The sequence below is a fragment of the Labeo rohita genome, chromosome 3, assembly GCF_022985175.1.
Source record: "Labeo rohita strain BAU-BD-2019 chromosome 3, IGBB_LRoh.1.0, whole genome shotgun sequence".
In the NCBI taxonomy this organism is placed as follows: domain Eukaryota; kingdom Metazoa; phylum Chordata; class Actinopteri; order Cypriniformes; family Cyprinidae; genus Labeo; species Labeo rohita.
Window position 1 is genome coordinate 13,464,292 of NC_066871.1, and position 27,270 is coordinate 13,491,561.

General features: G+C 35.2%; 1 protein-coding gene across 7 annotated transcripts in view; it reads left to right on the forward strand.

Annotated features, from left to right (window-relative positions):
- Positions 1-27,270, forward strand: part of srcin1a (SRC kinase signaling inhibitor 1a) — a 169,684-nt gene that overhangs the window by 74,075 nt on the left and 68,339 nt on the right. For 3 of the 7 annotated variants that reach the window (XM_051106733.1, XM_051106739.1, XM_051106740.1), the window contains exons 4-5: positions 11,081-11,110; positions 14,821-15,137. In XM_051106733.1, the coding sequence (XP_050962690.1) occupies positions 11,081-11,110; positions 14,821-15,137 (347 nt within the window). Of the gene's footprint in view, positions 1-11,080; positions 11,111-14,820; positions 15,138-21,897; positions 22,134-22,156; positions 22,432-27,270 lie in introns of those variants that run through there. The other 4 variants (XM_051106734.1, XM_051106735.1, XM_051106737.1 and 1 more) reach the window with 3 other exon arrangements.

Genomic DNA, 27,270 nt, shown 5'->3' on the forward strand with positions numbered 1-27,270 from the left:
TTTGTATACAAAAGCTTAAATTACAATGAAGTTTTTATAATAATGAAGTTACAATTACTAAATTACATTTCTGCTCCAATTCGTTTTTTGAAATATAAACATTTAAATGGTGGCCATCATAAAAACTAAATTTATTCAAACATAAATTAAACAGTGAGTAACAGTAAAAATTGTAATGAATATGTTATATGGTTCATATATTTAGTAAAATGCTTCTCTCTAGAGTTCATTTTTTAGAGTTCAGAATTTTTTTCTGAGGTAAATGTGCCGCTTCTCTTGCTACAGCGATCTGTCACTTCACATAAACAGCACCAAAATGGCATTTATTATTTGAATATTGTAATAAAATGGACAGAATTTGAAATCGGAGACTTTGTTTCATATCAAAAGTACACAAAAAGGCACAAAGCTTATTGCGATTTATTGGATGGAAAGCGTGTTGCAATTTTTGTTCATTGTACACAGGCTAAACGATTTTTGGGATACAAAAATCAATATTGTTTTGTAAAAATGACAATCAATTAAAATTGAGAAATCAGTATTTTATTACCCATCCCTAGTTATTGGGATACATAGTTAATTTTGAATGGCTCAGTGGAGAAATGTGTTTTTGGTTTACAAAGTGTATCTGCCGGCAAAAACCTCAACAAACTTGGGTGACACTAGTGGCACAGAAATGACATATTTCACCCTTAAAAAGGTCCTTGGTGAAAAGCCAGGGTTGTTGTTGAGCAGCCAAACTCTAGAGGCCATTGTAAAACAGGCTGTTGCTGTTTTACTGTGTGCACTAAAACACTGATGATAAACAACAGCCTCCAATGTTTAGTACTGGCTTTGTGTGTTTGCAGCATAATGAGTGTAATGGAGGGTTTTGTGCATGTGTAAGTGTGTGTATTTAAGTATAAGATGTCTTTGCATAACTTGGAAGGATTTATACCATGTACTACAAAATCAAAGGTAAAACGCGAACGAAAAAGAATAGATAGGAGAAGTGTCTTCTATAGTGTGTGTTGGCACGTCCAGATTTTGCTGAGTTAGATGTTCCAAAAATCCAAAAATTTAATCTTGACCACATCCCTACACCTAAACCTAACCTTACCCATGAGTAATCTCTAAAATCAGAGGAAATAATAGATGAATGACACTAATGTACAAGCACCAAACACTAATTGTAAGCCTAAACTTCACAAAAACTAATTTTTCAAATCTGATTGGTTAATCACAGTGTTGTTCTAGGGTCAACAAAGATGTTGATCCAGGAACATGTCGTACTTGGTAAAATCAGGTTCTGCGTGTGTGTTGAATCATTAAGTTGAGGAGAGCCATTTTATGTGATCTTATTTGTGGCAGTGTTTTTATTTCTTTCTATGTAAATGTATGAGTATTCAAGAATAAATATTAAGTCTAAAAATTAAATGGAAGCCTAAAGCTTCCTAAATAGCCTAAAGTGCATGCATGTGTGTGTATATGTGACCCTGGACCACAAAACCAGTCTATTTGTAGCAATAGCTAAAAATACATGGTATGGGTCAAAATTATTGATTTTTCTTTTATGACAAAAATTATTAGGATATCAAGTAAAGATCATGTTCCATGAACATATTTTGTAAATTTACTACCTTAAATATATCAAAACTTATTTTTTGGCTAGTAATATGCATTGCTAAGAACTTAATTTGGACAACTTTAAAGGTGATTTTCTCAGTATTTAGATGTAGAATTTTTTTTTTTTTGCACCCTCAGATTCCAGATTTTCAAATAATTGTGTCTTGGTCAAATATTGTTCTATCCTAACAAACCATGCATTAATAGAAATTTTATTTATTCAGCTTTCAGATAATGTAAATCTTAAAAAATACTACAGTTTCAAATATGTTATTATATCTTAATGTGGGTTTTCTGTTGTGATTTATTTATGTATGTAATTTATTTGTTTGATGGCAGCCATTACTCCAGTCTTCAGTGTCACATGATCTTTGAGAAATCATTATATGCTGTTTTGCTGCCTGAGAAACAAGTATTTTCTATCTGGAAACATTGTGGAAACCATAATATATTTTTCAGGATTCTTTGATGAACAGAAAGTTCACAGCAACATCATTTATTTGAAACAGAAGTCTTTTGTAACATTCTAAATGTTTTGTCACTTTTGATCAATTTAACACATCCTAGCTGAATAAAAGTATTCTTACTGAGCCCAGTCGATATAAATAAATATATACACATGCATGTTCAATTTAGCCAGTCCAAGGGTGTCAGGACTGCCACTGGTCTCCCTTCAAAACAAATTGGTGCATGACGCCTCTGGCTGTTTCCTTCCTGTCTCTCTTCAGCCTTCCCATCATTCATAACCTCCTCCTCTCTCTCCTCTCCATATGCTCCTGATGGGCTCCCAGGCGAGCAGAAGGCAGTCTGTCTCCCTAATGGCAGCATGTGTGTGTTTCGCTGTGGTTAAAGAAACAGCCAGACGAAGATGAGAGGGGAGGCATTAGAAGATGTACGTTTAGGGTGATAAAATGAAACTACTGTTTGTGTGTTTCAATACAAAGAATGTAGCCTTTGTTGTCAGTTGCTGGTTCTTCACTGTCTGGTGTTCTGAAATGTTCCAGGGATTGGCCTTTGAAAGTGAAAGTTGTGACGTATGGTCAAGTATCGTGACCCATACTCAAAATTGGTGCTCAGCATTTAACCCATCACAAGCGCACACACACAGCAATGAGAAGCACCCGGGGAGTGATTGGGGGTTCAGTGCCTTGTTCAAGGGCACCTCAGTCATGGCATTGAATGTGGAAAGAGCGCTGTTCATTCACAATCCCCACCTTCAATTCCTGCCGGTGCGGGAACTGGCGACCTTTGGGTTACAAGCCCGACTCTCTAACCATTAGGTCACGAATGCCCCATGCATTTTGATTGATTGAGTGCAGTTGCTGTCACACAGTTCCACTTATCTAGAAGTCACACACTCTTACCAAAATGTATATATATATATATTTTTTTTATGTTTAAAGAATAGTTCACTACAGGAATGAAAATATCTGACTTCAATAGGGCTCAGTGGGTTGAAGGTCCAAATTGCAGTTTCAATGCAGTTTCAAAGGGCTCTACACAATCCAAACCGAGAAATAAGGGTCTTATGTAGTAAAACGATTGGGCGTTTTCTTATTCTTGTGCTTTTAACCACAAATGCTTGTCTTGCACTAATCATGTTGGAAAGGTTCCTCGTGGTTAGTTCTTCATCTGTTTACTTCAGTTCGAAACAGTAGGGTATTAGGTGAAAAACTCGTCTGACATCGTCTTATCTTTTTTTTTGTAAAGGGCGTTTGACTTTCTTTGCATGTTTGCTTTGTAAACACTGGGTCAGAACCTTTGCCTACGTCACGCGTGACCTTTCCAACGTGATTACGTAATGCACAAGGCCAGGCTGGTGCAAGATGAGCATTTGTGGTCACAAAGTATATACATTTTTTACTGTTTTAAGAAAAAGACAGATTGTTTCGCTAGACAAGACTCTTATTCTTCGGCTGGGAACTTGTAGAGCACTTTGAAGCTGCACTGAAACTTCAATTTGGACCTTCAACCTGTTGATCCCCATTGAAGTCCACTATAAGGAGAAAAATCCTGGAATGTTTTCCACAAAAAAAAAGTTTCTTTGCGACTGAAGAAAAACATCTTGGATGACATGGGGGTGAGTAAATTAGTGTATCAAGAAATTTTTATTCTGGAAGTGAACTTCTCCTTTAACATGCTAATGTTGCCACTGTGATGTGGATAGAAGGTTTTTTTAAATTTTAGAATTGTTAAATTGCTTTTTTTTTTCTTAGCTGCAAACTAGTTTTGTAGGGAAAGTAAAAATGAAACTGAAGTCATTCTAATCTCTGGAAGATAAAAAAGGTTTGCAGCAACACAATGCTGTGCTGTAAATTTATCAGAAAATCCACAAAGACTTTTATTGTATTCAGCACAAGTATTGCCTTTGCACACAGTAGTTCTTCATAAGAGTGGGATAAAAATGGCTTAAGTGTTTAGAGTTTGTTAGCTCTCATTTTCTCTCCCCTCACTCCCTCTTGCTCGCTAAACATCATTGTTCTCTTGTACTTTTTGAAAAGGTCTTGCTAACACGTTCTCAGGCTGTTATTTTGCATTGATTTTGCCTGTCAGAGTAATTCTAGCTTGGCTTCTGTGATGGATGGAGGCAAACAACCCGTCTCCACTTCCGGCATTGTGTGCTCGCTCTCTCTTTCTCTGTGCCTGTGGCAGTTACCTGCTTTTAGCGCATCAGATGGGTCGACTCTCTTCGCTGATGATATCTGCTTCCATGCACAGGTCAAATCAATGCCCTTTGTTTCCTCACATTCAGGACGGTTATTTGGTTCCAGCATTTTGTCTTTATAAGGAGAATGAGTAGCTGAGAGTATATGATCTGAGATGAGAGAATGAGACAGCAGGGTGCAGTTTTCTGGGAATCAATGCTTGAAGGCTTTTGGCTTTATTGCATTAATCTGGCCCATTGTGGACTCAAATTCAGCCAAAGCGGTCCCTTTTGACTTTACTTGAATCTAATACAGCTCGGAGCAAAGCGACATGTGATTGCGTTATTTATCATACACATTGGGCCTCATTCATTAAACACGAGCAGGACGAATTTTTCTTTTTGGCAAACTGGTGACACTGAGTTTCGATGCACTGCCATAATAAATACAAGTTCATTTGCCCTTTTTTTAGCTGAGTTAATAACAGTCACTATTTACCCAGCTGTAAACAGAGGAGGGGCGGGACAAATACCAACCAACCATCAGCTTGTACAGCAACTGCTTACAGCAATAGAGAAGTCAATATTACTGATTATATTTAGTACAATTCTTAACAATTAGATAATAGAAATACGTTGCCGCTGTAGATATTCTAAATCATAGCAACTAACGGTACGTTCACACCAGATGCGACTTGCGCGAATAAATCGATTCGAAATGAGAGGGTAGCTGCGCTTTATGTGCTATGGAAGGCTGAAAAATGGCGTAGACTCGTTCGGTGCCGTGTCTGGGTCCATCAGATCAGTCCATCAGTATGTGTATATATGTAATGTATAAACGTACCAGATTGTCCGACCTCCTCACTCACTTTCTTCCAAGCAAGATCCTTTTTATTCCTGTTTCTATAAAAGTACGAAGATGTATCATACAGCTAGGTATCCACATACAGCGACAATGATTTTGTCCTCCATTGTTGTTTTCAGATTTCTGCCTCTGCTCGCTATGTCGTAATCACGTCATTACTAGAGCAAGCTCCTGATTGGTTAACGCGGCGCGAATATTCGCCAAAGTTCAGATTTTTCAACGTCAAAAGCCTGAAACGCTCAATTCGCCGCAGGATGTCTATTGCGTCTTTGCATTTGACTTAGCATGTAAATCCCTCGCGCTTAACGCTTCATTCGCATCTGGTGTGAACATACCATAAAGCGTCTCAGCTGGAAAAACTCTGTGGCATCAAAGGTTTTACAAGCGCCACCAGCTGGTCGTTTTAAGAAGAGCGCCTGATATTTTTTCAGCAGGCTAAAAACTCTTTGGTGGACACACGTTATTATTTATTGTTAGGCATATGGCCTATTAGTCTTTTCTGCATTTATGCAATATACTGGAGCCAAACCTGAGAAAGCAGACCAGAATATTCCACTGCGTTCCTGGACATGCAGTTTGCGTAGCTGTAATTCATAGGCGGGGATGTGAATGAGCGTCCACGAGCGCCCTGTTTACGAATGATTGGAATTCATTAACATACACGTTTAACTATCAAATCGGACGTTTACGAAGCGTTTGTGAATCTGGAGGAGAGTTTTTGGAAAGGTCTGTTTTACGTGCAAATTACTCAGAACAATGGACTGCTATGGTGCCCCAATTTTGAACTTACAAAATGCAGTTTAAATGCAGCTTCAAACAATCCCAAATGCGGTTGTAAGCGATCCCAGCCAAGAAGGAAGGGTCTTATCTAGCGAAAAGATCAGTTATTTCCATTAAAAAAAATTATATTTTTAATACTATTTTAATCTCAAACACTCGTCTTGTCTTGCGCTGTCTAAATTCCAATTGTATTTACAAGGACGTTTACGAAGCGTTTGTGAATCCAGAGGAGAGTTTTCGGAAAGGTCTGTTTTTTACGTGCAAATTACTCAGAATTTACTCATATATTTACGCAAGTTTAATAAATGAGGCCCATTGAATGTAAATTTACTGTGGTTTTGCGTAGTAATCATACTTTCAGCTTTAGCATTTCCACAGCATTCACAAGTATAACCATGAATGCCTACTCATTACCATAGTTAGACTACAACTACTATTATTGAAACAGGTTTATTTGAACCTATTTTAATATTTAGAATGATTCAAAACAATTCTCTTTATTTCATATTTCAAATAAATTCTGTTCATTTGAACTTTAAACTGATACTAATAAGAAATGTTTCTTGAGCAGCAAATCAGCATATTAAAATAGTTTCTGAAGGATCGTGTGACACTGAAGAGCTTTGCCATAACAGGAATGAATTATGTTTCACAATAAACTATAGTAATAATAGCTAAGACTATCAAATTGCCATAGGCTGCTTTATTAGTGCAGTCACCAACATGCAGTTGTTCTTTGATCAAAACACCACTGAACAGCTTTAACACAGTGCTATCACTCAATTATTCAGCCTGTTTAAGTGAATTGAACATGTCCTTCTTCCGTTCAAAGCTCTAACTGCTAAAGCTAACACAGTTTAGTCACATTGTCAGGGTGTATTAGTGGTTCAAACTCCCTAGAGCTAGTATCATGGTAAGTCAGTATCAGTTCCGTCTGTCCTTCAACAGGCCGCTCTCTGAAAGATAATGCTCCTTCTCTGGAGAGTATGAGTGCTATTAAAGTATTCAATGCTAACAACATTAACCACAAGGTCATTCAATTTAGCCGTTCCTCAGGAGCATCGCTGCTGTCTGTTTCTCCAGAACAACCCTGATGTTTGTTTAAGGCACCAGCTCTGCTTAATAAAACACCGGCTGCTTTCAAATTCAATGCTTTAAATAATATGTGAATAATTCATTGGATGGTTATGGTGGTTTTAGCCCCAAGCTTCCTGGAAGGGGGTGAAGGGGCAATTGGGAGACCATGGTGACAGTTGAGTCGGAGAAAGGAGTGATTCAAATCCCACTGAGCTGGAAGTACATGATTTGTTGTTTCTCATAGAGAGAATCACTTCAGGTCTTCATTCTGTTTTTTTCTAGTTTAAAATGCCACATATTTAAATATAATGTAATATAAATACATTAAGTGCCAACAGTTCATACTTCTTATGACAGGCTGCCAAACATTTCTTACTTTGACCTAATTTATATTCACAAAATTATAAGAATGTGAATAATCAGACTTTAATTTGGCAAACTGGTGAATAATTTGCTGTTGCCACATCACTGCACTGTTTGCTGCTAGTTGCACTGCAGCTCAAAAGTTTGGTCAGTAATTTACATTTTTTTGTGACATTTTAATTAACAAGAATGCATTAAATTGATTAAAAGTGACAAAACATTTCTAATGTTACAAATGATTTCTAGTTCTAGTTTTTTAAAGGAGAAGTCCACTTCCAGAACAAAATTTACAGAACCCCTTGTCATCCAAAATTCTACAGATAAAGAAATATTTTTAAGGGAAACATTTCAGGATTTTTCTCCCCTTGTCATCCAAAATGCAGTTAAATTTGTCCCAAATGCAGTTGTCTTTCTTCAGCCAAGGAAGAAAAGAAATTATTTTTAAACGCTCGTCTTGTCTTGTGCTGGAAAACATTTCAACTTAATTTTTTTCTCCATCACTGCAGAAGTACCGACCCAGTCTTTGCAAAGTAAACAAAAAAGGTAAAACAGTGATATAGGACGATTTTGAAGTTGAGGGAGATCGTGAGATGGGAATTTTTCGACATACTCTGTCATGAATCGGAATAAAAACAGTTCAGGTAGAGTGAGACAAGACGAGCGCTTGACATTAAAAAGTATATAAACTGTATTATTTTTATGAAAATAACCGATAGTTTCACTAGATAAGACCCTTCTTGCTGGGATCATTTACAACTGCTTTGAAGCTGCATTTAAACTGCATTTTAGAAGTTCAAACTTGGGGCACCATATTAGTTCATTATATGGAGAAAAATCCTGAAATGTTTTCTTCAAAAAACATAATTTCTTTACGACTGAAGAAAGAAAGACATGAACATCTTGGATGACAAGGGGTGAGTACATTATCTGTTAATTTTTGTTCTGGTAGTGAACTTCTCTTTTAAACTTTCTGTTGGTTAAATCTGAAGGAATGTATCACGGTTTAAATAGCGCAAACTCTTTTTTAAAATGAAACAGGATTTCTGAAAGATCATGAAGACTTGCTGCTGAAGAATTCACAATTGCTATTATAGAAAGAAATTCTATTTAAAATATATATCAGAATAGAATCCAGTTAAAAAATTAAATTGTGATAAAAATGTTATAATATTACTGTTTTACAGTATTTTTAATCAAATAAATGCAATCCAGACAATCCAAAGTTTAATGTCAGTAGAGTCAAACTTGAAAATAGTGTGTCAACGTCCTTCTGTGGTTGAGGCAACATACCATCTGATGTTCATTCATGTGCATTTCATGCTATAAGTAGCAGCAAGAGATCGATTCACATTTATACTGAGGCGCTACAGTGATCTGTCACAATAAGGAGCTCCAAAAAAGATATTTATTGTTTGAATTTCTTTAAAAAATGACAAAATTTGAAAGGTGAGACTTATATACCAGAAATAACTTGCTCTGTCTTGTCTGTTGGCACGTTGTCAGATGTTTCACTTAGTGATGATGTGTGGCGTGACACAATCGCCTCATTTGAAGTGGCATGTGAACTGATCATCTCTTCCTCTTTACTACTAGTTATAGCATGAAAAAAGAAACATTGGACTTATGTTTTCTCAGCTGTGGAAAGGCGACATTAAACCATAATCCATAAGTCTCCTGTTTATTGGATTCTGCATTATAATTGCTCAATCTAACTCTTGACGAAGGGTGAAATCCCACCCTACTAGTGATAATTTCATTAACGAAAACTATGACAAAAAATGTTTATTGACAAGATTAAAACGAGACGACTGTAAGGTCAATAACTATAACTAGGACTATATCAACATGCAGTTTCGTTGACGAGAAAAAGACGAGACTAAAATGTATTTATAAAATAAAAACGTTACCAAAATGTCTTTTTTTTTTTTTGTCAAAAAAGGAGACAAAATATTATTGCAGACTGCTGTACACACCTCTACTATTTCTTTCATGTGTGCGATTGTCAGATTTTAAGAGTACAATCCTCGCATCAGAGCTTCTCTATTACAAGGATATATTTTCTGCCCGGTGCTTTGCTTATTGTTTGCAATCTGGCAACCATGCGCATGAGCTGGCTCTTCATTGCGGAAGCACTGCCACAGATAATCTGAAAACACAAAACAAACAAGCTGGAGTTTAGCGATCTAAATGAAAGTGTCACTCAGCCAGTCTGTCTTCTGTCATGAGATCTTGACTGCATTGTTAGCAGTTGTGACAGAGAGCGTGCATAGCTCTTTGATATTAATTTATATAATAAATAGCCTATAATAAATAATAGTAATAAATATAAATAAAAACTAACAAGGACATTTAACTCGGGACTAAGACTAAGATTAAAATTTAAAATAGCTGACAGAATCCTACGTTCTACATTCCTGAAGCCATTTCACTCATATATGTGTCACAATAGGAAAGAAAAGACCCTCGGGTCATAATGTGCATTGTAATACATTATATATTGTCGTAAATAATTATAACCGAATTTAAAATGCATAGTGTAACAATGAATTGATAAGCGTTATAATGTATTAACTGTGGTTACAATTATTCATGAGATTGCACAGTGCATAATAAGGTGCATTACAAGGCATAATTAATACATTAAAGCTATTTTTGTAATGCATTATACATAAAGGCTGTAAGTAAAGTGTTACCATTCTCCTTCCTGGCCCCAAACTTTTGAACAGTAGTTTGTTTGCTAAATGTTAGCTATAGTGCTGTTTTTTCTCCAACAGAAGAGCTAGAAAACCAGCAGCTTACTAGAAATTAACTATTAAGTTTGTTGTGCATTAACCATTCTAACAAGGAACTGTGGAACAGATTGCTAAGTGAATTAATAAATCTATAAGGCATGATGAATAATTGAAGGAACATACAAACAGATAAATGTCACCTGCAGCTTTCAACAGTTTTGTTATGCTCGGTGTGTTCCTGTAATCTGGCCTCAGGTTTAAATGCAGAATTCCATTACTGGGGGCTAGATTTTAGCCCACTAAAATATTCAGGTACTTCATAAACATTTTATTAACAAAATTACTCCACACAATCGATCAGGACCAATGCCTCCGTTTCTGACCTCACTCCCTGCTGAAAACTTTCCAACACACACAAACGCCTCACAACATCTAAAACATATACTCTTTTAAGATGCATTTATTGATGTGTTGCTCATGCGAGGTTATACGGTTTGAATCTGTTAACATGTGAAAAAGAAAATAAGTGAAGAGCAGTAGCTAGAAGGAGGAATGGTTGATAAATTTAAAGTTTTATGTAGTGATCGTGTGGGTGTTTGTATTTGTTCAGGGGCTTGACAGTGAGACTCATAAATTCCTGACAGAAGGTGCTCGGGAAGGTTTTCGGTTGGAACCCCTTTCTTATTGAGGATGTTTACCGAAAGCTTCTGTTTACACAATAAACGACACCAGCAATGTGAGAAGCGCCTTTCTGTATTTCGTGAACAGCAGTCAAGTGAATTCGCTCCTTGGTGTAAGATTTCATTTTTTGTATTATTGATTGAACAATGTTCCTATTCCTTTTTGAATAATACAAGAGAGAGATGATTTGGGAATCAATTTTTGCCAACAGCACCAAAGGCAATTATTGTGCGTGTATATGAAAGAGAGATAAAGGGGATGAAAGAGAGAATGAAAGATAGAGAGAATGAGGAGCTTAACTGTGGCCAATGTTTTTTGTGTTTTTTTTTTCAGCCAGTGTTGGGGCCTGCTTTCCGAAGCAAGGTAACCACACCCAGCCACTCCCATATCCCCTCATGTCAGCCTGCCTCTGGCCAATCAGAGCCTGTGACTGGCTTGCCATTTTGTTTCACTGATTTTGTCAGTTGTATGTCAATGTCTTGTCTCTGCATACTGCCCGACCACGATGAATGAGTGTTGTCTGCGTGCCATGTGCATTAGCCGCTGTTCCCTGTCTTTATGAGCAAGAGAAAGGGGTAGTGAAGCTACACGTTCATTAGATTGCGCCTCTTGTCCTTGGAGGCAGTTTGGGAATGTGTAAACATATTTGCGCTGCTCTGTCAGAAGCGTCATGCACTTTTAAACTGAGGGGGGCTGTACAGTAAACCAAGGTGTCAAGGCTTGGCTGGTTAGCATGGTTAAGTTTGCCCCTGCTGGTAGATGCTGTAACTACACCATCTATATGCATCTTTCTTCAGTGACAATCATTTGCAAGCATTTGTGGATTCTGTTAAAGTGAATAAATTGTAGATCACAAATGTTTCACTATATTATAGAATCACCCTTTTTTAAAAAGATTCTAAGAGCTTTCGTAACTTATGTTTTTTTCATCTTCTTTACTCTTCTTAAATCAACATCATGTCGTTCCAAACCCATTAAAGAAGTCCACTTCCAAAACAAAGATTGACATATAATGTACTCACCCCCTTGTCATCCAAGATGTTCATGTCTGTCTTTCTTTAGTCGTAAAGAAATTATGTTTTTTGAGGAAAACATTTCAGGATTTTACTCCATATAATGGACTGATATGGTGCCCCGATTTTGAACTTCCAAAATGCAGTTTAAATGCAGCTTCAAATGATTCCAAATGTGGTTGAAAACGATCCCAGCCGAGGAAGAAGGGTCTTATCTAGCGAAACGATCGGTTATTTTCATTTAAAAAATACAATTTAAATACTTGATTTCTCTCCTTGAACTCTGTGTATTCTGACGCAAGACAGTTAGGGTATGTCGAAAACTCCAATCGTATTTTCTCCCTCTCCCTTCAAAAATAATTTCAAAATCATTCTACATTGCTGCAGAAGTACCAACCCAGTCTTTGCAAAGTAAAGGTAAAAGGTAAAACAGCGATATAGGACAATTTCAGAGTTGAGGGAGAACATGAAATGGGAGTTTTTCGACATACCCTAACTGTCATGAACCAGAACAAAAACAGTCCAGGCAGAGTAAGACAAGACGAGCGTTTGACTTTAAAAAGTATATAAATGTTCTTATTTTTGTGAACTGATCGTTTCGCTAGATAAGACCCTTCTTCCTCGCTGGGATCGTTTACAACCGCATTTTGGATCGTTTGAAGCTGCATTTAAACTGCATTTTGGAAGTTCAAAATCGGGGCACCATATCAGTCCATTATATGGAGAAAAATCCTGAAATGTTTTCCTCAAAAAACATAATTTCTCTACGACTGAAGAAGGAAATACATAAACATCTTGGATGACAATGGGGTGAGTTTATGTTTATCCATTGAAAGTCCACGCATTCTAAACTTTCACACATCAAGAAGCACAAAAACATTGTACAATGAATCCATATGAATCAAGCATTTAATCCAAGGTTTGAATGTTTAACCCAAGTCTTCTGAAGAGACTTAATTGCATTAGATGATGAACAGAAATAATTTCACATATAAATTTTAATTAACACGCATAGAGCACATCAAATATGGTGAACACAGAAACTCAAATGTGATTATTTGACACATGAGAAACCAGTGAGGTTTGTGTGGTTACTTTTACAATGTTTAACGTGGCATCTGAAATTGCATACTCTCCTGAGTAGGTACTTATTTTGAATAAGAAATCATTTCGGGATTGCAAAAAAGTATAGTTTATATCTCAGTGGTATGTGGTGGTGTTCTGAAATGAGGAGGAAAGGTTCTCAGTGTTTTTTTTTTTTTTGTGTTTTTTTTTTGTAAATTCATGTCCCAGTCACATTTTCTTGGTTAGAAAAACATTACTTAAACTACCAGAAAAAGGAAAAAAGTTAGTGTTTTATCAAGTTAGTGTTTTTATCCACACATTTTACATTAATTTCAAAATAATAACCCAAGGCAGTAACCATTTAAACTATATATTTTATTTGTGAACTTTTTGCTATTCTTTTTAATAGTTAACTTTTAACTATTTTTGAATTTTTCCAATCATCAGTCATCAAAACCCAGGAAAAATTGGTCACAGACACTGAAATTTACCCTAAATTTCACCAAGCTGATTGCTCACTAAAAAACTCCTACAAATCATGTTTTTATACAATTTTAGGTCTTATTTTGACGTAACAAAGTGGTTATATTTAAGTATGTGAGTTGTTTACTTACTTTTTTAAATTAGTCTCTCCCATTAACACCATTGTCCACAAGTTTCTTATGCCCCGTGAGGCCTTGCATCAAAATTCGGAGTCTTCCGGTTCGAAGTAAACAAGCAGGACGTGAGACTCATTCATTCAACCGTTGACAGTAGTGATGGGCAAATTAACCCATCGCACACTTTAGGTCCGTTAAAACTCAGTGGTCTCAGGGGAGGCGTTGTTGGACAGTTTTGCGAAAACCCAGTGATTTATACACTTTTTAATATTATAATTTGTAATATTGGCGTTGTTTTATTTTTGTACTATGAATTATTTTTCTCATACAATATTTTGAGGAGACACTGCCGTCCTTGCCTTGTCAATCACAAGTTCTCTTCAGTGGCCTCATGGGATAGTAAAGTGTTCATCGGATGTGCACTTCAGAATCTCTTCTTAAGTAGTAGGTCAACCTTACTTATTGCCTACTCTTTTATGAGTTCCGAATACTTTTGTCAGATACTGTTTTTCACCTGCTATATTGTAGGGAAGTATGTGATTTCAGTTGCAGTCTTAATTTTTGGGTTTGTAATGATATGGGTCACAAAACCAGTCATAAGTAGCACGTGTATATTTGCAGCAATAGCCCACAAAACATTATATTCTTCTATGTCATCTTCTATTCACTATATATCTTCTATGCCAAAAAACATTAGGATATTAAGTGAAGATATTTTGTAAATTTCCTACTGTAAATATGTATCAAAACTTAATTTCTGATTAGTAATATGCATTGCTAAGAACTTAATTTGGACAACTTTAAAGCCTGAACTGCCACTGGTGCCCCCCTCAAGAAATTGTACATGACGTCCTTGACCTCTGTAGCTGACCTTTTAAATGCTATTCTCTCCCAGCTTGTACAAGCATATTTTCATGTGTCTAAATGTGAATTTGCATGTGGAGATACAAGCGTGTGAGGATTGTGATCCAGCATGTGTGCTTAGAAAGTAAGAAATGCCACATCAGATAACAAAGGCGAATTGACAGGCAAAGCAAAATGTAATCTCCCACAGAGAAATTTTGGCTCTATTCTTTATTCTGATCTATAGCTCTGTGCTTTTACTTTTCCCTGGTTCCCTCTTTTCGACTAAACCTGAGATCAATAACTCTGCAGGGAGCAGCCACTCGCTCTTGTGCTCCTTTCTGTTGTAATAAGTCTAACATCTCATCCCATTTTTCTCTCTTCCTCCCCTTCACCCCATTCTCTTCCACCGTCTGTCTGTCTGTGAATGCGACTGTGCTGTTGCATGCGTGTGTGTGGTTGTGCATGACTGAATGGATGTGCGTGTGCTGGTGCCACACTCTTCACGTTCTTCAACTCCTCCTCGCCACCTTTCATCTCTCTCTCAAACCAGACCCGGAGCGTGGCGGAGGTCACATGATCTCCACCGATGACCTGGAGTACCCGCGTGAATATCGCACGCTGGGAAACAGCACGCGACGCTTCTCCAACGTGGGGCTGGTCCACACCTCCGAGCACCGGCACACGGTCATCGCCGCCCAAAGCCTCGAGGCCCTCACCAACCTGCACAAGGCTGACATGGAACGCAAGCGGGATGCCTTCATGGACCACCTAAAGAACAAGTACCCTCCCCAGCACTCCCTACCACCCTCTCCATCACCCTCGCACGGCAGCATGAGGGGCACCGCAGAAAGAAACGCACGTGAACAGGTATGTATGAGGCTTACCTTGTTTGATGATGCTGGATCAATCGATTATTGTTAGTCATGGAACAACATTCTGATTCACCAGTCATATTCCACGGTTAAGTTTAGCATGGTGTTGGAACTTGAACAGTATTCCTTTTAATCAGACAACCTTTTATTTTATTTTATTTTATTTTATTTTATTTTATTTTATTTTTAATTATTTTAATACTATTTTAATAGTAGTTATTATTTTTATTAGGACGTTTTATATATGTGTGTGTATATATATATGTGCATATGTATGTGTGTATATGTATGTGTATATATATATATATATATATATTTATATACACACACACACACACACACACACACACACACACATATATATATATATATATATATATATATATATTTTTTTTTTTTTTTGTAGTTTTACTAATACTATTTTATTATTATACTATTATTATTAGGACTATTATTTGTTTGGCAAAGTATTTTGATTGACAAAGTAATAATTTTACAATAATATATATATATATATATATGTGTGTGTGTGTATATATATATATACATACACACAAAATCTCTTTATAACATTATTTTAATTATTTTAATAAATGTTTTATATTTTTGCTTCTATTCATGGACTTCTGTAAATAAACTACATGTTGATTTATTTTAGCTATTTTTTTAACATATTTTCAGTCTATTGTTTAATCATTTTAATAATTTAATACTTTTGTTTAATACTTTATTATTTTACAACAATAATAATTATACACATTTATAACACAGTTTTAATTATTTTTATTTTTTTTTTACATGTTTTTTATTTTGGAAAATACAGTAACTCAAGTATTCATGGACTTCTGTAAATGAAAGGTTTATTTATTTTAGCTATTTTAACACATTTTCAGTCTGTGGTTTAATAACTTGCTGTTGTATTAGAGATGTTGTGTGTTGTTGAGGGTTATGGATTTTTTTATTTTATTATTTTATTTTATTTGTTTTTATTTTAATACTAGGCCTACTAATACTGTTTTAATTCTAGTTAATACAAGACCATTTTTTGTTTGACAAAGTACGATTTTTTTTTATGTGCTCTCTTATGCTCACCAAGGTTGTATTTATTTTATCAAAAACACGGTAAAAATAGTAACATTGTAAAAAAAAAAAATTTAACTGTTTTCTATTCGACTATATTTTAAAATATAATTTATTCCTGTGATGCAAAGCATTTTCAGCATCATTACTCCAGTCTTAAGTATAACATGATCCTTCAGAAATCATTCTAATATGCTGATTTTGCTGCTCAAGAGATATCTCTTCTTATCATCAGTGTTGGTATTGTGTGTGTAATTGGAAAAATGCCCACACATAGGACAGGTTCTTCAACCTTGCAACATCCTTAAGCCTCTGACTGGTTAATAGGAGTGTTACTCCGGTAACTACAAAAGGATGTTGATTCAGGAGCATATGCTGCTTGTGTAAATTACATTAAGCATGCATGGACACACTCTCACACACACAAGAAGCACAACATGTGGCTTTGAAATTGTACCCATCTGAGAGGTCTTCTGAAGGAGGCATTGACACATGGAGCCTGCAGCACATATAAACACTTCAGTCACTGGTGGAATAGACTTAATATACCCCACTCTCCACAGCTCGAGAAAGGCTGTCAAAATGTCATTGAAACGTTTTGTACTCACCATAGAAAACAGTTGCATGCTAGAGTACAGCGAGACGGCAGTCACTCTGTGAGTGGAACAACTGGTTCTTATGGAAGAGGGTGACGTAATGTTGAATTCAAATATAGATGATGTCACTGCATCAAACCAGTAGCAGCCAATCAGCTGTGTGTATGAAAAAGAGAGAGACACACGGAGGTATAACAGACACATTTACGCTCAAGTCTTTCAAAATCCACCTGCGCTGATGTTTTCAAAGGGATGAGTGTTGAAAAGGAGACATTTCTGTTTCAGCTTTCTTAATTATACTCATCATCCCTTTATCTCTCCATTAATATATCCTGCTAGAAAGTGATGTCATGTTCAATTCACTGTACTTGTTCCTTTTTCCTGTTGACATAACCTGCAGTACTGGTCAAAAGCATATACAGTGTTGTGGTGCTGTCAGGCTTCTTAAACTAGTTTTCAAAATTGAAAATTCTGTCACTATTTACTCAGACTAGTGTTGTTCAAAACTTGACTTTGATGGCTGACGTGGATCTCAGAGAGCAGAGCAACCGATGTCAAGCTGAAATATATATCACAGAATTTAATTTAATGGTGCTGTATCTATTTTTTGGCTGTACCAAAGCATAAAAACACCATAATAAATTTAAAGGTATTTAGGAAACATGCCCACATACTTGTTTCTCTGAAAAACAATGCTATAGCCAGTTATTCTATTTCAGAAATGTGCATTCCATGTCGGAATGTTTGTTTTCATTCTGGTCTGTGTGATTCTTCCCACTGCCAGTTTAATATGGGCGTAACGGTACACAGATGTCACGGTTCGGTACATACCTTGGTTCAAGGGTCACGGTTCGATGCAATTTCGGTACAATAGAAAAAAAAAAATCTACCATGCTAGGTTTCTTTTCATTTATTTTAAACAGACAGTAGTACAAATTACAATGTTTTTCCACCTACATGTGAAAATACTAAATATTATATCAAATTAATGTCATATATCGGCTATACAATCTGCAGTACATATAAATATACAAGGAGTAAATATTTGTATAAGTTGATTTCGCTGGTATGAGGAAAGTTGAAGTAATTGCGCTGGCGCACACAAACACAAAACATATCAGTTCCAGGCTACTAGCAGTGCTAATGGCGCAGTTGGTACTTTATCAGAATAAAACACAGTGAACCAAACATCAGCGCGCCCGTCTCTCTGTGTCACCGTTAGAACGTGACTTAAGTACAAAGTCTATAATTTACATAATAAATAATAGTTTAGCATTTCGATGCATAGCAAATATGGAAATATAATATTATGGAATATTTGGATTTGTGCCGAATGAGAGAGGTAGGATACAAGAGCACAAGCTTCATTTCGCAGTCAGTTGAGCGCGCAAGCCTTTAAAGGGGTCATCGGATGCCCATTTTCCACAAGTTGATATGATTCTTTAGGGTCTTAATGAAAAGTTTATAATATACTTTGATTAAAAATTCTCAATGGTTGTGTAAAACAACACCCTTTTTACCTTGCCAAAATCAGCTCTGCAAAAATCATCTCATTCTAAGGGGTTGTTCCTTTAAATGCAAATGAGCTCTGCTCACCCCGGCCCTCTCTTCTCTCGCATTTAGCCACGTTTAGCCGCTAAACTTCCTAACTACCACTTTATAAGGAAAGGCGATCGCAAAGATTCATAAAAAAACCCTTATACTCACTTCTGCTGTAAGTGAAGCTGGATCATGAATGATTTGCGCGAACATAGACGGATATATGTGGATCAGGAGGCGCATTCCATTCACAAACAAACGTAATCCACTGCATGTTCAGTGGCTCAGATGTCGGGAGTAAATGACGACCACTATGTTCATTATTACATCCAGCAACACAACACCTCAATCACTCAATCTGAGATATTCTTGTCTAACTTACATCCCTGCTCCAGCATCAAAACATGGAAAGTTACTGGACTGTGACAGCTGGTCTGAGGTAAGAGCTCATGTCAATCAACTATCGTGGGAGTCGGTGTGACGGCACACCAACAGGCATCTGAGAACAGCTTGATTTGAAAAAGGGGATATTATTTTTACAGATTAATTAAAAACTACTGCATGGATTTTTATCATTATAGGGCAGATATGTACATACACTGACAACACACATTAATGTTCAAACAACATGAAAAAGTGAACTTAGCATCCGATGACCCCTTTAAAGTAACGTTATACTCATTTGTCAGTGAGAGACACGTTCAGAATCAACACATGTCTAGTGGGCTTTGTTTTCAAGTGCACAACTCCTGGCATTCGCTGTTCTTCTGCTGGCAGTTATCAAACAGAGTTGCATTACTGCAGGCGCTGCCTTCTGGGTTGAGGGTGAATTGCCTGTATTCGTTGTAAGGCCTCATGCACCGAACCAAGATGCCTGTACCGTGACGGTTCAGTACGAATACATGTATCGTTACACCCCTACAGTTTAACCGATAGTATTTCAACACCCGAGTTGCCAGTTGGTGGAAAACACAGCAAATTAAAGCCACTGAAGGCAGCAAGTGGACTGGTATAGAGATCGCAGATTCTGTCCGACCTAAAAAGCCTCAGCATCCATCTAAAAGCTCTATGACCAGAGGCAACGTGGATAAATCAACTCATAAACTTGCAGTGTAAGGCTCGTTGGCTTACACTGTCAGCTGCATTCATTCCTGATGCGTGTCCACAATCTGGCAACCCGCGTGAGCGCCATGTCTGAGGAGGAGGGGGCAGGAGAAACAATATTTTAAATTTGGACTGCAGTACCCATCTCAACTGCCAGCTGTCAGTTACTGGACCTTTAAATATAGTAAATAATACATGCTGCAATGAAATGTAAATTTATGACCCTGGACCACAAAACCAAAGTCTTAAGTACCATGGGTATATTTGTAGCAATAGCTGAAATACATTGTATGGGTCAAAATTATCGATTTTTCTTTTATGCCAAAAATCATTAGAATATATGCATGTGTATATATATATATATATATATATATATATATATATATATATATATATATATTTTTTTTTTAATTTATTTTTGGGGGCTTTTATGCCTTTTTATTGCAAAAGGACAGTAGAGAGATGACAAGAAAGAGCTGGGAGGAGAGAGGGGAGCGGGATCGGCAAAGGACCTTGAGACGGGAATCAAACTTGGGTCGCCATGAGTGCAGTTGCGCTATATGTCGACGCACTAACCACGAGGCTGTTGGTGCTGACAAAACTCATTAGAATATTAAGTAAAGATCATTTTGCATGAAGATATTTTGTAAATTCCCTACCGTAAATATATCAAAACTTAATTTTGTATTAGTAATGTGCATTGCTATGAACTTAATTTGGACAAATTTAAAGGTGATTTCCTCAATATTTAGAATTTTTTTGCACCCTCAGATTCCAGATTTTCAAATAGTTGTTTCTCAGCCAAATATTGTCCAACCAAAAAAAAAATCATACATCAGTGGAAAGCTTTCAGGTGATATATAAATAAATGACTGGTTTTGTGGTCCAGGGTCACATTTTTACTAAATTGGAAACGGATACGTTGAAAATGAATCAATATGAAAAAATAGTTTTGAACTGACAAACCTATTAAATAAACTGATTCAAACTTTAGACTTCTGATTCTGTAATTGTATTTTTTTTTTTTTTTTTTTTCTGTAACAAATGAAATTGTTAAAAACCAGAGGTGGACAGTAGTAAAGTATTTTTACTTTACTCAATTAAATTTTAAAAAGTGTCTGTACTTTATCAGAGTGTTTTTCTTTGAAAAACATTTACTTCTACATTCCAAAGCATAATGTTGTACTTTTTTCTGCAGTACATATAATCAATAAAATAAATAACTGAGTAAAAGTAAGAAAGTACTAGATTTCTAATGCAATTAAGTATTACATGATATTTAATATGAATTGTAGTGAAGTAAAAAGTACAATATTATTACTATGGAATGTTGTGAAGTACACTTGAAAAGTACTTTTAAAGCAGAGTAAACATACTTTACTACTGTCCGCCTCTGTAAAAACATTATACTAAAATGGAAATAAACACTGTAACCAACACTGTTTGCAAAATTAAATATTTATTAGATATTCAACAGCTTGTTTAAAATGTACAAATGTGCATTTGCTAAATAATTTGGCTTTAAAAAGACTGTAAACTAATGAAGATTAAAAACAGGAGCGTCTGAGCTCAGGTGGACAGAAAAACTTATGATTAATTAAAATAATTCTAATTAATTGTTTTGTTCTTTTCCACACAGTTACAATGAATGACATCCAAAAAAAAAAAAAAAAAAAGCAAAGCACCATAAAACTATTATAAATGTAGTTCGGTCACCTTGTTTTAAGGTCCATTTCTCACTTTTAACGAACTATTAACTATGACTTTTTGCCTCAATAAACTCTGTTACTGCTTGTAGTTTTTGAGTTTAGGTGTTGGATAGGTTTAAGGATATAGAATATGATCATGCAGAATATGTGCTCTAATAAACAGTGAATATGCTAGTAATATGTATGCTAATAAGTAACTGTTTAATAGTGAGAACTGGTCCCTAAACTAAAGTGTTACCAGTATTTCTTATGAGTAAAGTTAAAATAGTTATTTGAAGCTTAAGAGGTACAAAACAATAATTTTTACTGAAAGTCATACAGGTTTAAAATAATGCAAATTTTCATTTTTTTTTTTGTATGAGCTATTGGCTGTCAACATAACTATGGTAATCTGCTATCTAGACTACCTCCAACCCAGCATAAACATGGAAACTCATGCTGGTCTGAGCTAGTCTTTCCAGCAGGGCTGTTTCGACAGTCTCTCTTTGCCTTTTCACCACCTATTTTACAGCTCTTTCATCTTCATGCATGTGATTCTCATCACAGTATATACCTGAGTGTGACATTAATGCCCAGCGAGTGTGTGAGAGATGATAGGATCAAATGAGAGAGAGAGAGAGAGACAGGGAGGTTGGGTGAGAGACAGGTGGAGTCCATGGTTGCCAAGGCAACACCGCCCTTATATGGAAACTGGTGATATCATATTGCAAAGGTCAGGCTTTAGAGAAAGAGAGAGAGCGAAAGAACAAGCAATAAAGAGAGTGAGAGAGACAGAGAAAGCAAAAAAAAAAGCACAGAGAAAAAAGGGAAGGGTTTCGGAATATCCTCACCTCTGTATGAAGACGCTTCACAGGAATTCCTCCTTATTTATTTGCCTATCTGCAGCCGTGGCGGAAGAATGGAAAGGGGGAGGGGAAGAGGAGGACGAGAAGAGAGCGAGAGAGGGGACAGATGAGTGCAACGGTGTGTAAACCGGCAGGAGGAGAGTTAATTACCCTCTGCCAGCCTTTTCCCGAGACTCCAGCACGGAAGAGTTAAAGCAGCAGCCAGTAGCCAGCCGATGCTGTAATGAATTAAATAAAGAACCTGCCGTCGCATGTGCCGGAGAGAGAGAGAAAGAGAGGACAGGAATAAGAGAGAATGAGTATTCTGCACACCTGACAGCCAGCTGCTAAGACTGAAGGCATCTAGATAGTGTGCAGGCGTGTGTGTGTGTGCAGGGAGGACGCGCACTCACTAACTCACATGCATGCAGGTGCAGGTGAGATTCGAGCTGACGGCTTTATTTGTTTGGTTTTCGCAAGATTGGTTGACGTGGTGACTGCATGCAGATGGACACTACTTGGATCTGCTTGTCAGCGAGAGGGAACATGTGTGACTGTATGTATTTGTGTGCATGTGAGAAGGAAGGAAGAGCTGTTTTGCATGCGGGTCAGGTGGTGTGTAGCTCTGGTAGGCTTGCTGGGCTGACACATGTTTCTCAGGTGGAGACTAATGCTGGTCACAGGATCAGACGCAACTAGTATTTAGGCCTGATTGTTGTGTTTAGCGCGCATGAGAATGTGCTTTTGCTTTATTACAGGTAGACTTGTTGTAATGCTGATGTTAAGGTGCACATGGTGGTATTTGACTTGCAAACCAAAGCCACTATGTTTCTGATGCATGGAGGAGGTGATTTGAAGGGACATGCTCTATTACACTTTGTTTTGACCTCCTGATTATTGCAGAGGAAACAGTCATAATTTATATTTCAATACCAGTTTGCACTTTTGTTCCTGTACCTTTAAGACTTTCTGTAGGGTTGAAGTTGGCTTATGTAAACAACCTCTAATAGGTTAACTTCAGTGTGTCAGTGCAGTTCAGTACCAGTCACAACTGGTCAAGCTGTTTGCACCTGATAGTAACATGTTTTAAATGTATTTCCCATGACCATTTGTACTAAAGGCTCTGATTTTGTGACTACACTGTAAAAAAGATTTTTCGAAGTTCTAAGTAAAACAAAAACTATTGGAGTGCATGTCAATACACTGTATAGCCTAATTAATTGTATTCAATTTTATTATTACTATTTGTTATTATTATTTATTTAATAATTTGTGTGTGTGTATATATATATATATATATATATACACACACATTTTTTTCTCAAAAAAGTACAGACTTTATATTTTGTTTTTGTAAAGTGTATCAGTACTTTTTTGAGAAAATGATTTATAAGCATTATTTAGTTTTATATTTTATTAAAAAAAAGCATATTTTCAACTTAAGTAAGCAAAGTAAACTGTAAAATTATAAATATTTAATTAATATTTAATTTAAAAATTTCACTGTATAGCCTAATTAATTTAATTAAATATTATAATTATTATTCGTTATTATTATTTATTATATTATATATTTTATTTATACACACACACACACACACACACATACAATTTTATATATTGTTTTTGTAAATTGTATCAGTACTTTTTTGAGAAAATAATTTATAAGCATTATTTAGATTTATATTTTATTCAAAAGTATGATATTTTCAAATTTTCAACTAAAGTAAACAGTAAAAATATAATGATTTAATTGATATATAATTAAAAAAAATACACTGTATAGCCTAATTAATTGTATAAAATTTTATTATTATCATTTGTTATTATTAATTATTTTTTATAATTTGTATTAATTTATATATATATATATATATATATATATAATTTTGTGTATTTTTTGGTAAATTGTATCAGTACTATTTTGAGAAAATATTTTGCATAATTTAGTTATATTTATTTAAAAGTATATATAAAAGGATATTTTCAACTAAAGTAAGCAAAGTAAACAATAAAAATATAAATATTTAATTGATGTATCGTTTAAAAATGTACAATTATGTTAAATGTCTCCATTTGCAGTGGATGTAGTTTTTTAAAAGTTTCTAAAATTCCCAGAGTTGTTGTTGTTTTAATCTAAAAAGGAAAAGATTCATAAAGAGATTTAATATCATCACTAACCTTTAAAACGTTCAAATAAAGTTGCATTTTATGGTGGCTAGGGTTGGTCTGTAGTAATTTTGAATAATTAAATATTAAAGAAATAGCCAAAAGCTTTTCTTTTGCCTTATATCCATGCTGATGGAAAGAATATTGGAGTGCATTTCACAGTGAAAATCTTTAAAAGTAAATGTTATAATATTGTGCCATTTTATCAACATGCACTGACAAAGTTAAAAAAGTGACTTTAAAAACGTTTTTTAAAAATAAATTGGTGTTAAAACCATTTTCACACAAAAATTGTAGTATATTTCACAAATAATTACAAAGAAATGAAAGTAGTTTTGAAATAAAAAATTCTGCTTGAAAATGGTTTCAACACCATTTTTTTTTCAATGTTTTCAAAGTCACTTTTTAAGTTCATGTTGATAAATTGGTACAATAATATTAAATGTCCTTCCAAATTTGAATCTCTTTAACTTTGAGCAGAATTTACAGTTATTTTAGTTGAGTAACTGTATTAACTGTACTTTGGATGTGCTTTTTTCACATGATCTGTGTTGCTGCTTGTTGATGTTGGGCAAATTCTGCCGATACGTACAATAAAGATTTCGCCAATTATTGTATGTAACTGTCTAAAAAACACTTGTGTAGGGCTATTGGTGATTGATTGATTAGCATTTCATCTGTTTCCAAACGTGGTTTGAGTGATCGAATGACAAATTTAAATGCCTTTTATAGCTATATTTAGTGTTGTCCATGTAAAATGCATGTTAGTACCAGGTGTAAACAAAGATTTAGTTTCCATAAATGGCTTGGGAGATGTGGGAAGGGAGCTTTGCATTCTGAAAGCAATCTGTTTTGCATGATTTATCCCTTTTTTAAGTGTTTCTTTTCAGATGCACCTGTATCATCTGTTAACCCTTAACATTGCTGTTGATTTTCCGCTGGCAAAAGCAACCGCTGCTTAGACAGCCAGTTATCCCCCATTTAGAGTTGTTTCTTAGCAACTGAGGACGCTGACCTCATACTGCTCCGTGGAATTCTGCTTGTTAGGGGAAAATAACATCACCAAGCCACAGCTCACCAGCCTTGCAGTGCATAAATCCGTAAGACGCTGAAGCGGCCCCTCAATTATAAGCCAATATGATGGCGTCGGTAGTTGTGTTATTTCAGTTATTTATCAAGAGCTATGTCAAATAGAGAAATTTAGGGCTGTCACATTGAGATGATTTAGGAGACTTTTCATTGCGGTGAATTTTTCACTTCCTCTTCGGTTTGGCCGGAGACCACAGCACAAATTGAAATGGCCATGAAGTGTGTGTGTGTGTGTGTGTGTGTGTGTGTGTGTGTGTGTGTGTGTCTAACTTAGCCATACTTTTCAGACAAATCCGCTGAAATATGCTTCTAGGAGTTTGCTAAAACAGACTAAATCTTATTTTGGGGGACTTTGGGGCAAATGTGGTTCATAAATAAATACATGTAATTTATTGATATAATATGCGTTACATTGCATTAATACTTTTAAATAACATTTTTCATTTTAAAATAATATGTATTTTTAATTTTATACACACTGCTGTTCAGAAGTTTGGGATCAGTGCGATTTATGTTTTTTAATAAATTTTCTTATGCTCATCAGGGCTTCATTTATTTGATCAAAATACAGAAAAAAGTAATATTGTGAAATATTATTACAGCTTAAAATAATGGTTTTCTATTTTAATATAATTTAAAATGTATTTTATTCCTGTGATGCAAAACTGAATTTTTATCAGCCATTACTCCAGTCTTAAGTGTCACATGATTATAATTTACTGATTTATTACTTTTATTATCAATGTTGGAAACATTTTGGAACCTGTGTTTCTTTTTTTAGGAATCTTTGATGAATAAAAAGTTTAAAAGAGCAGCATTTACTGACCACAAACTTTTAAATGGTAATTTATATTGTTACAAAAGATTACTATTTTAAATAAATTTCACAATATTACATTTTTTTTTTCTTAAAAAAAATACAGTTATATAAAATTAAATTAAATTATGTTAAAAATAATATCTGATCCCACACTTTTGATCGGCAGTGTAAATTTAATTTTATATATTAATTATTCTTTAAAAATGTGTGTATGTATATATATATACACACGTAAAAAATTATCTAACTTATCTGATCCCAAACTTTTGATTGGCAGTGCAAATTTCATTTATAAATAAATTTATCTAACTATCTATCTATCTATCTATCTATATATATATATATATATATATATATATGTATGTGTGTGTGTGTGTGTGTGTGTGTGTGTGTGTGTGTGTGTGTGTATATGTAGTATATGTATATATGTAATTTTATTGATGTTATTTGTTAATTGTATTAGTACATTTTGGGGAAATAATTTATTATCATCATTTAATTGTACATTTTATTTAAAAACATAATATTTTCAGCTATAGAAAGTAAACAGTAAAAATACAAATATTTAATTCATATATAACTGCAAAATCTATAATAAAGTTGAATGTCTCCATTTACTGTGAATTTATTTTTTGGAGAAAGTTTCTAAAAATATTCTCTGAGATTTTTTTCCCCTAAAAAATAAAAGATTCATAAAGAGATTTAATATAATCACTAACCTTTAAAAAGTTAAAATAAAATAGCATTTTATGGTGGCTAGGGTTGGACTGTAGTAATTATGTATAACAAAAATATTAAAGAAATAGCCAAAAGTTTTTCTTTTGCCTTATATTCATGCTGATAGGTGTCTGTTTAAAGTTCACTTTTTATCAGCCAGTGAATCCTGAAAATGAAATGATTAATTATACAGTTAAGGTGAATGTTTGAGTGTGTGTGTGTGTGTGTGTGTGTGTTGAATATAGACTGGAGTATAGACTGGCTACACTGTCATTCCTTTCATGCTTCAGACAATCATGTCCCATGTAATACGAGAATGCTTCGGTTTGAAAATGCTGCTGGGAGACATTTAATATTACGTCCTTGAGTAGGCACTTACATCTCAAGCTGTTCCAAAGTACGGTTTATCCCCCTGGATTGACCATCAGCTGCACAAAAGGCTGCTTTAGGCTGAAGTCGAGTACCAGAACACCTCCTGGCA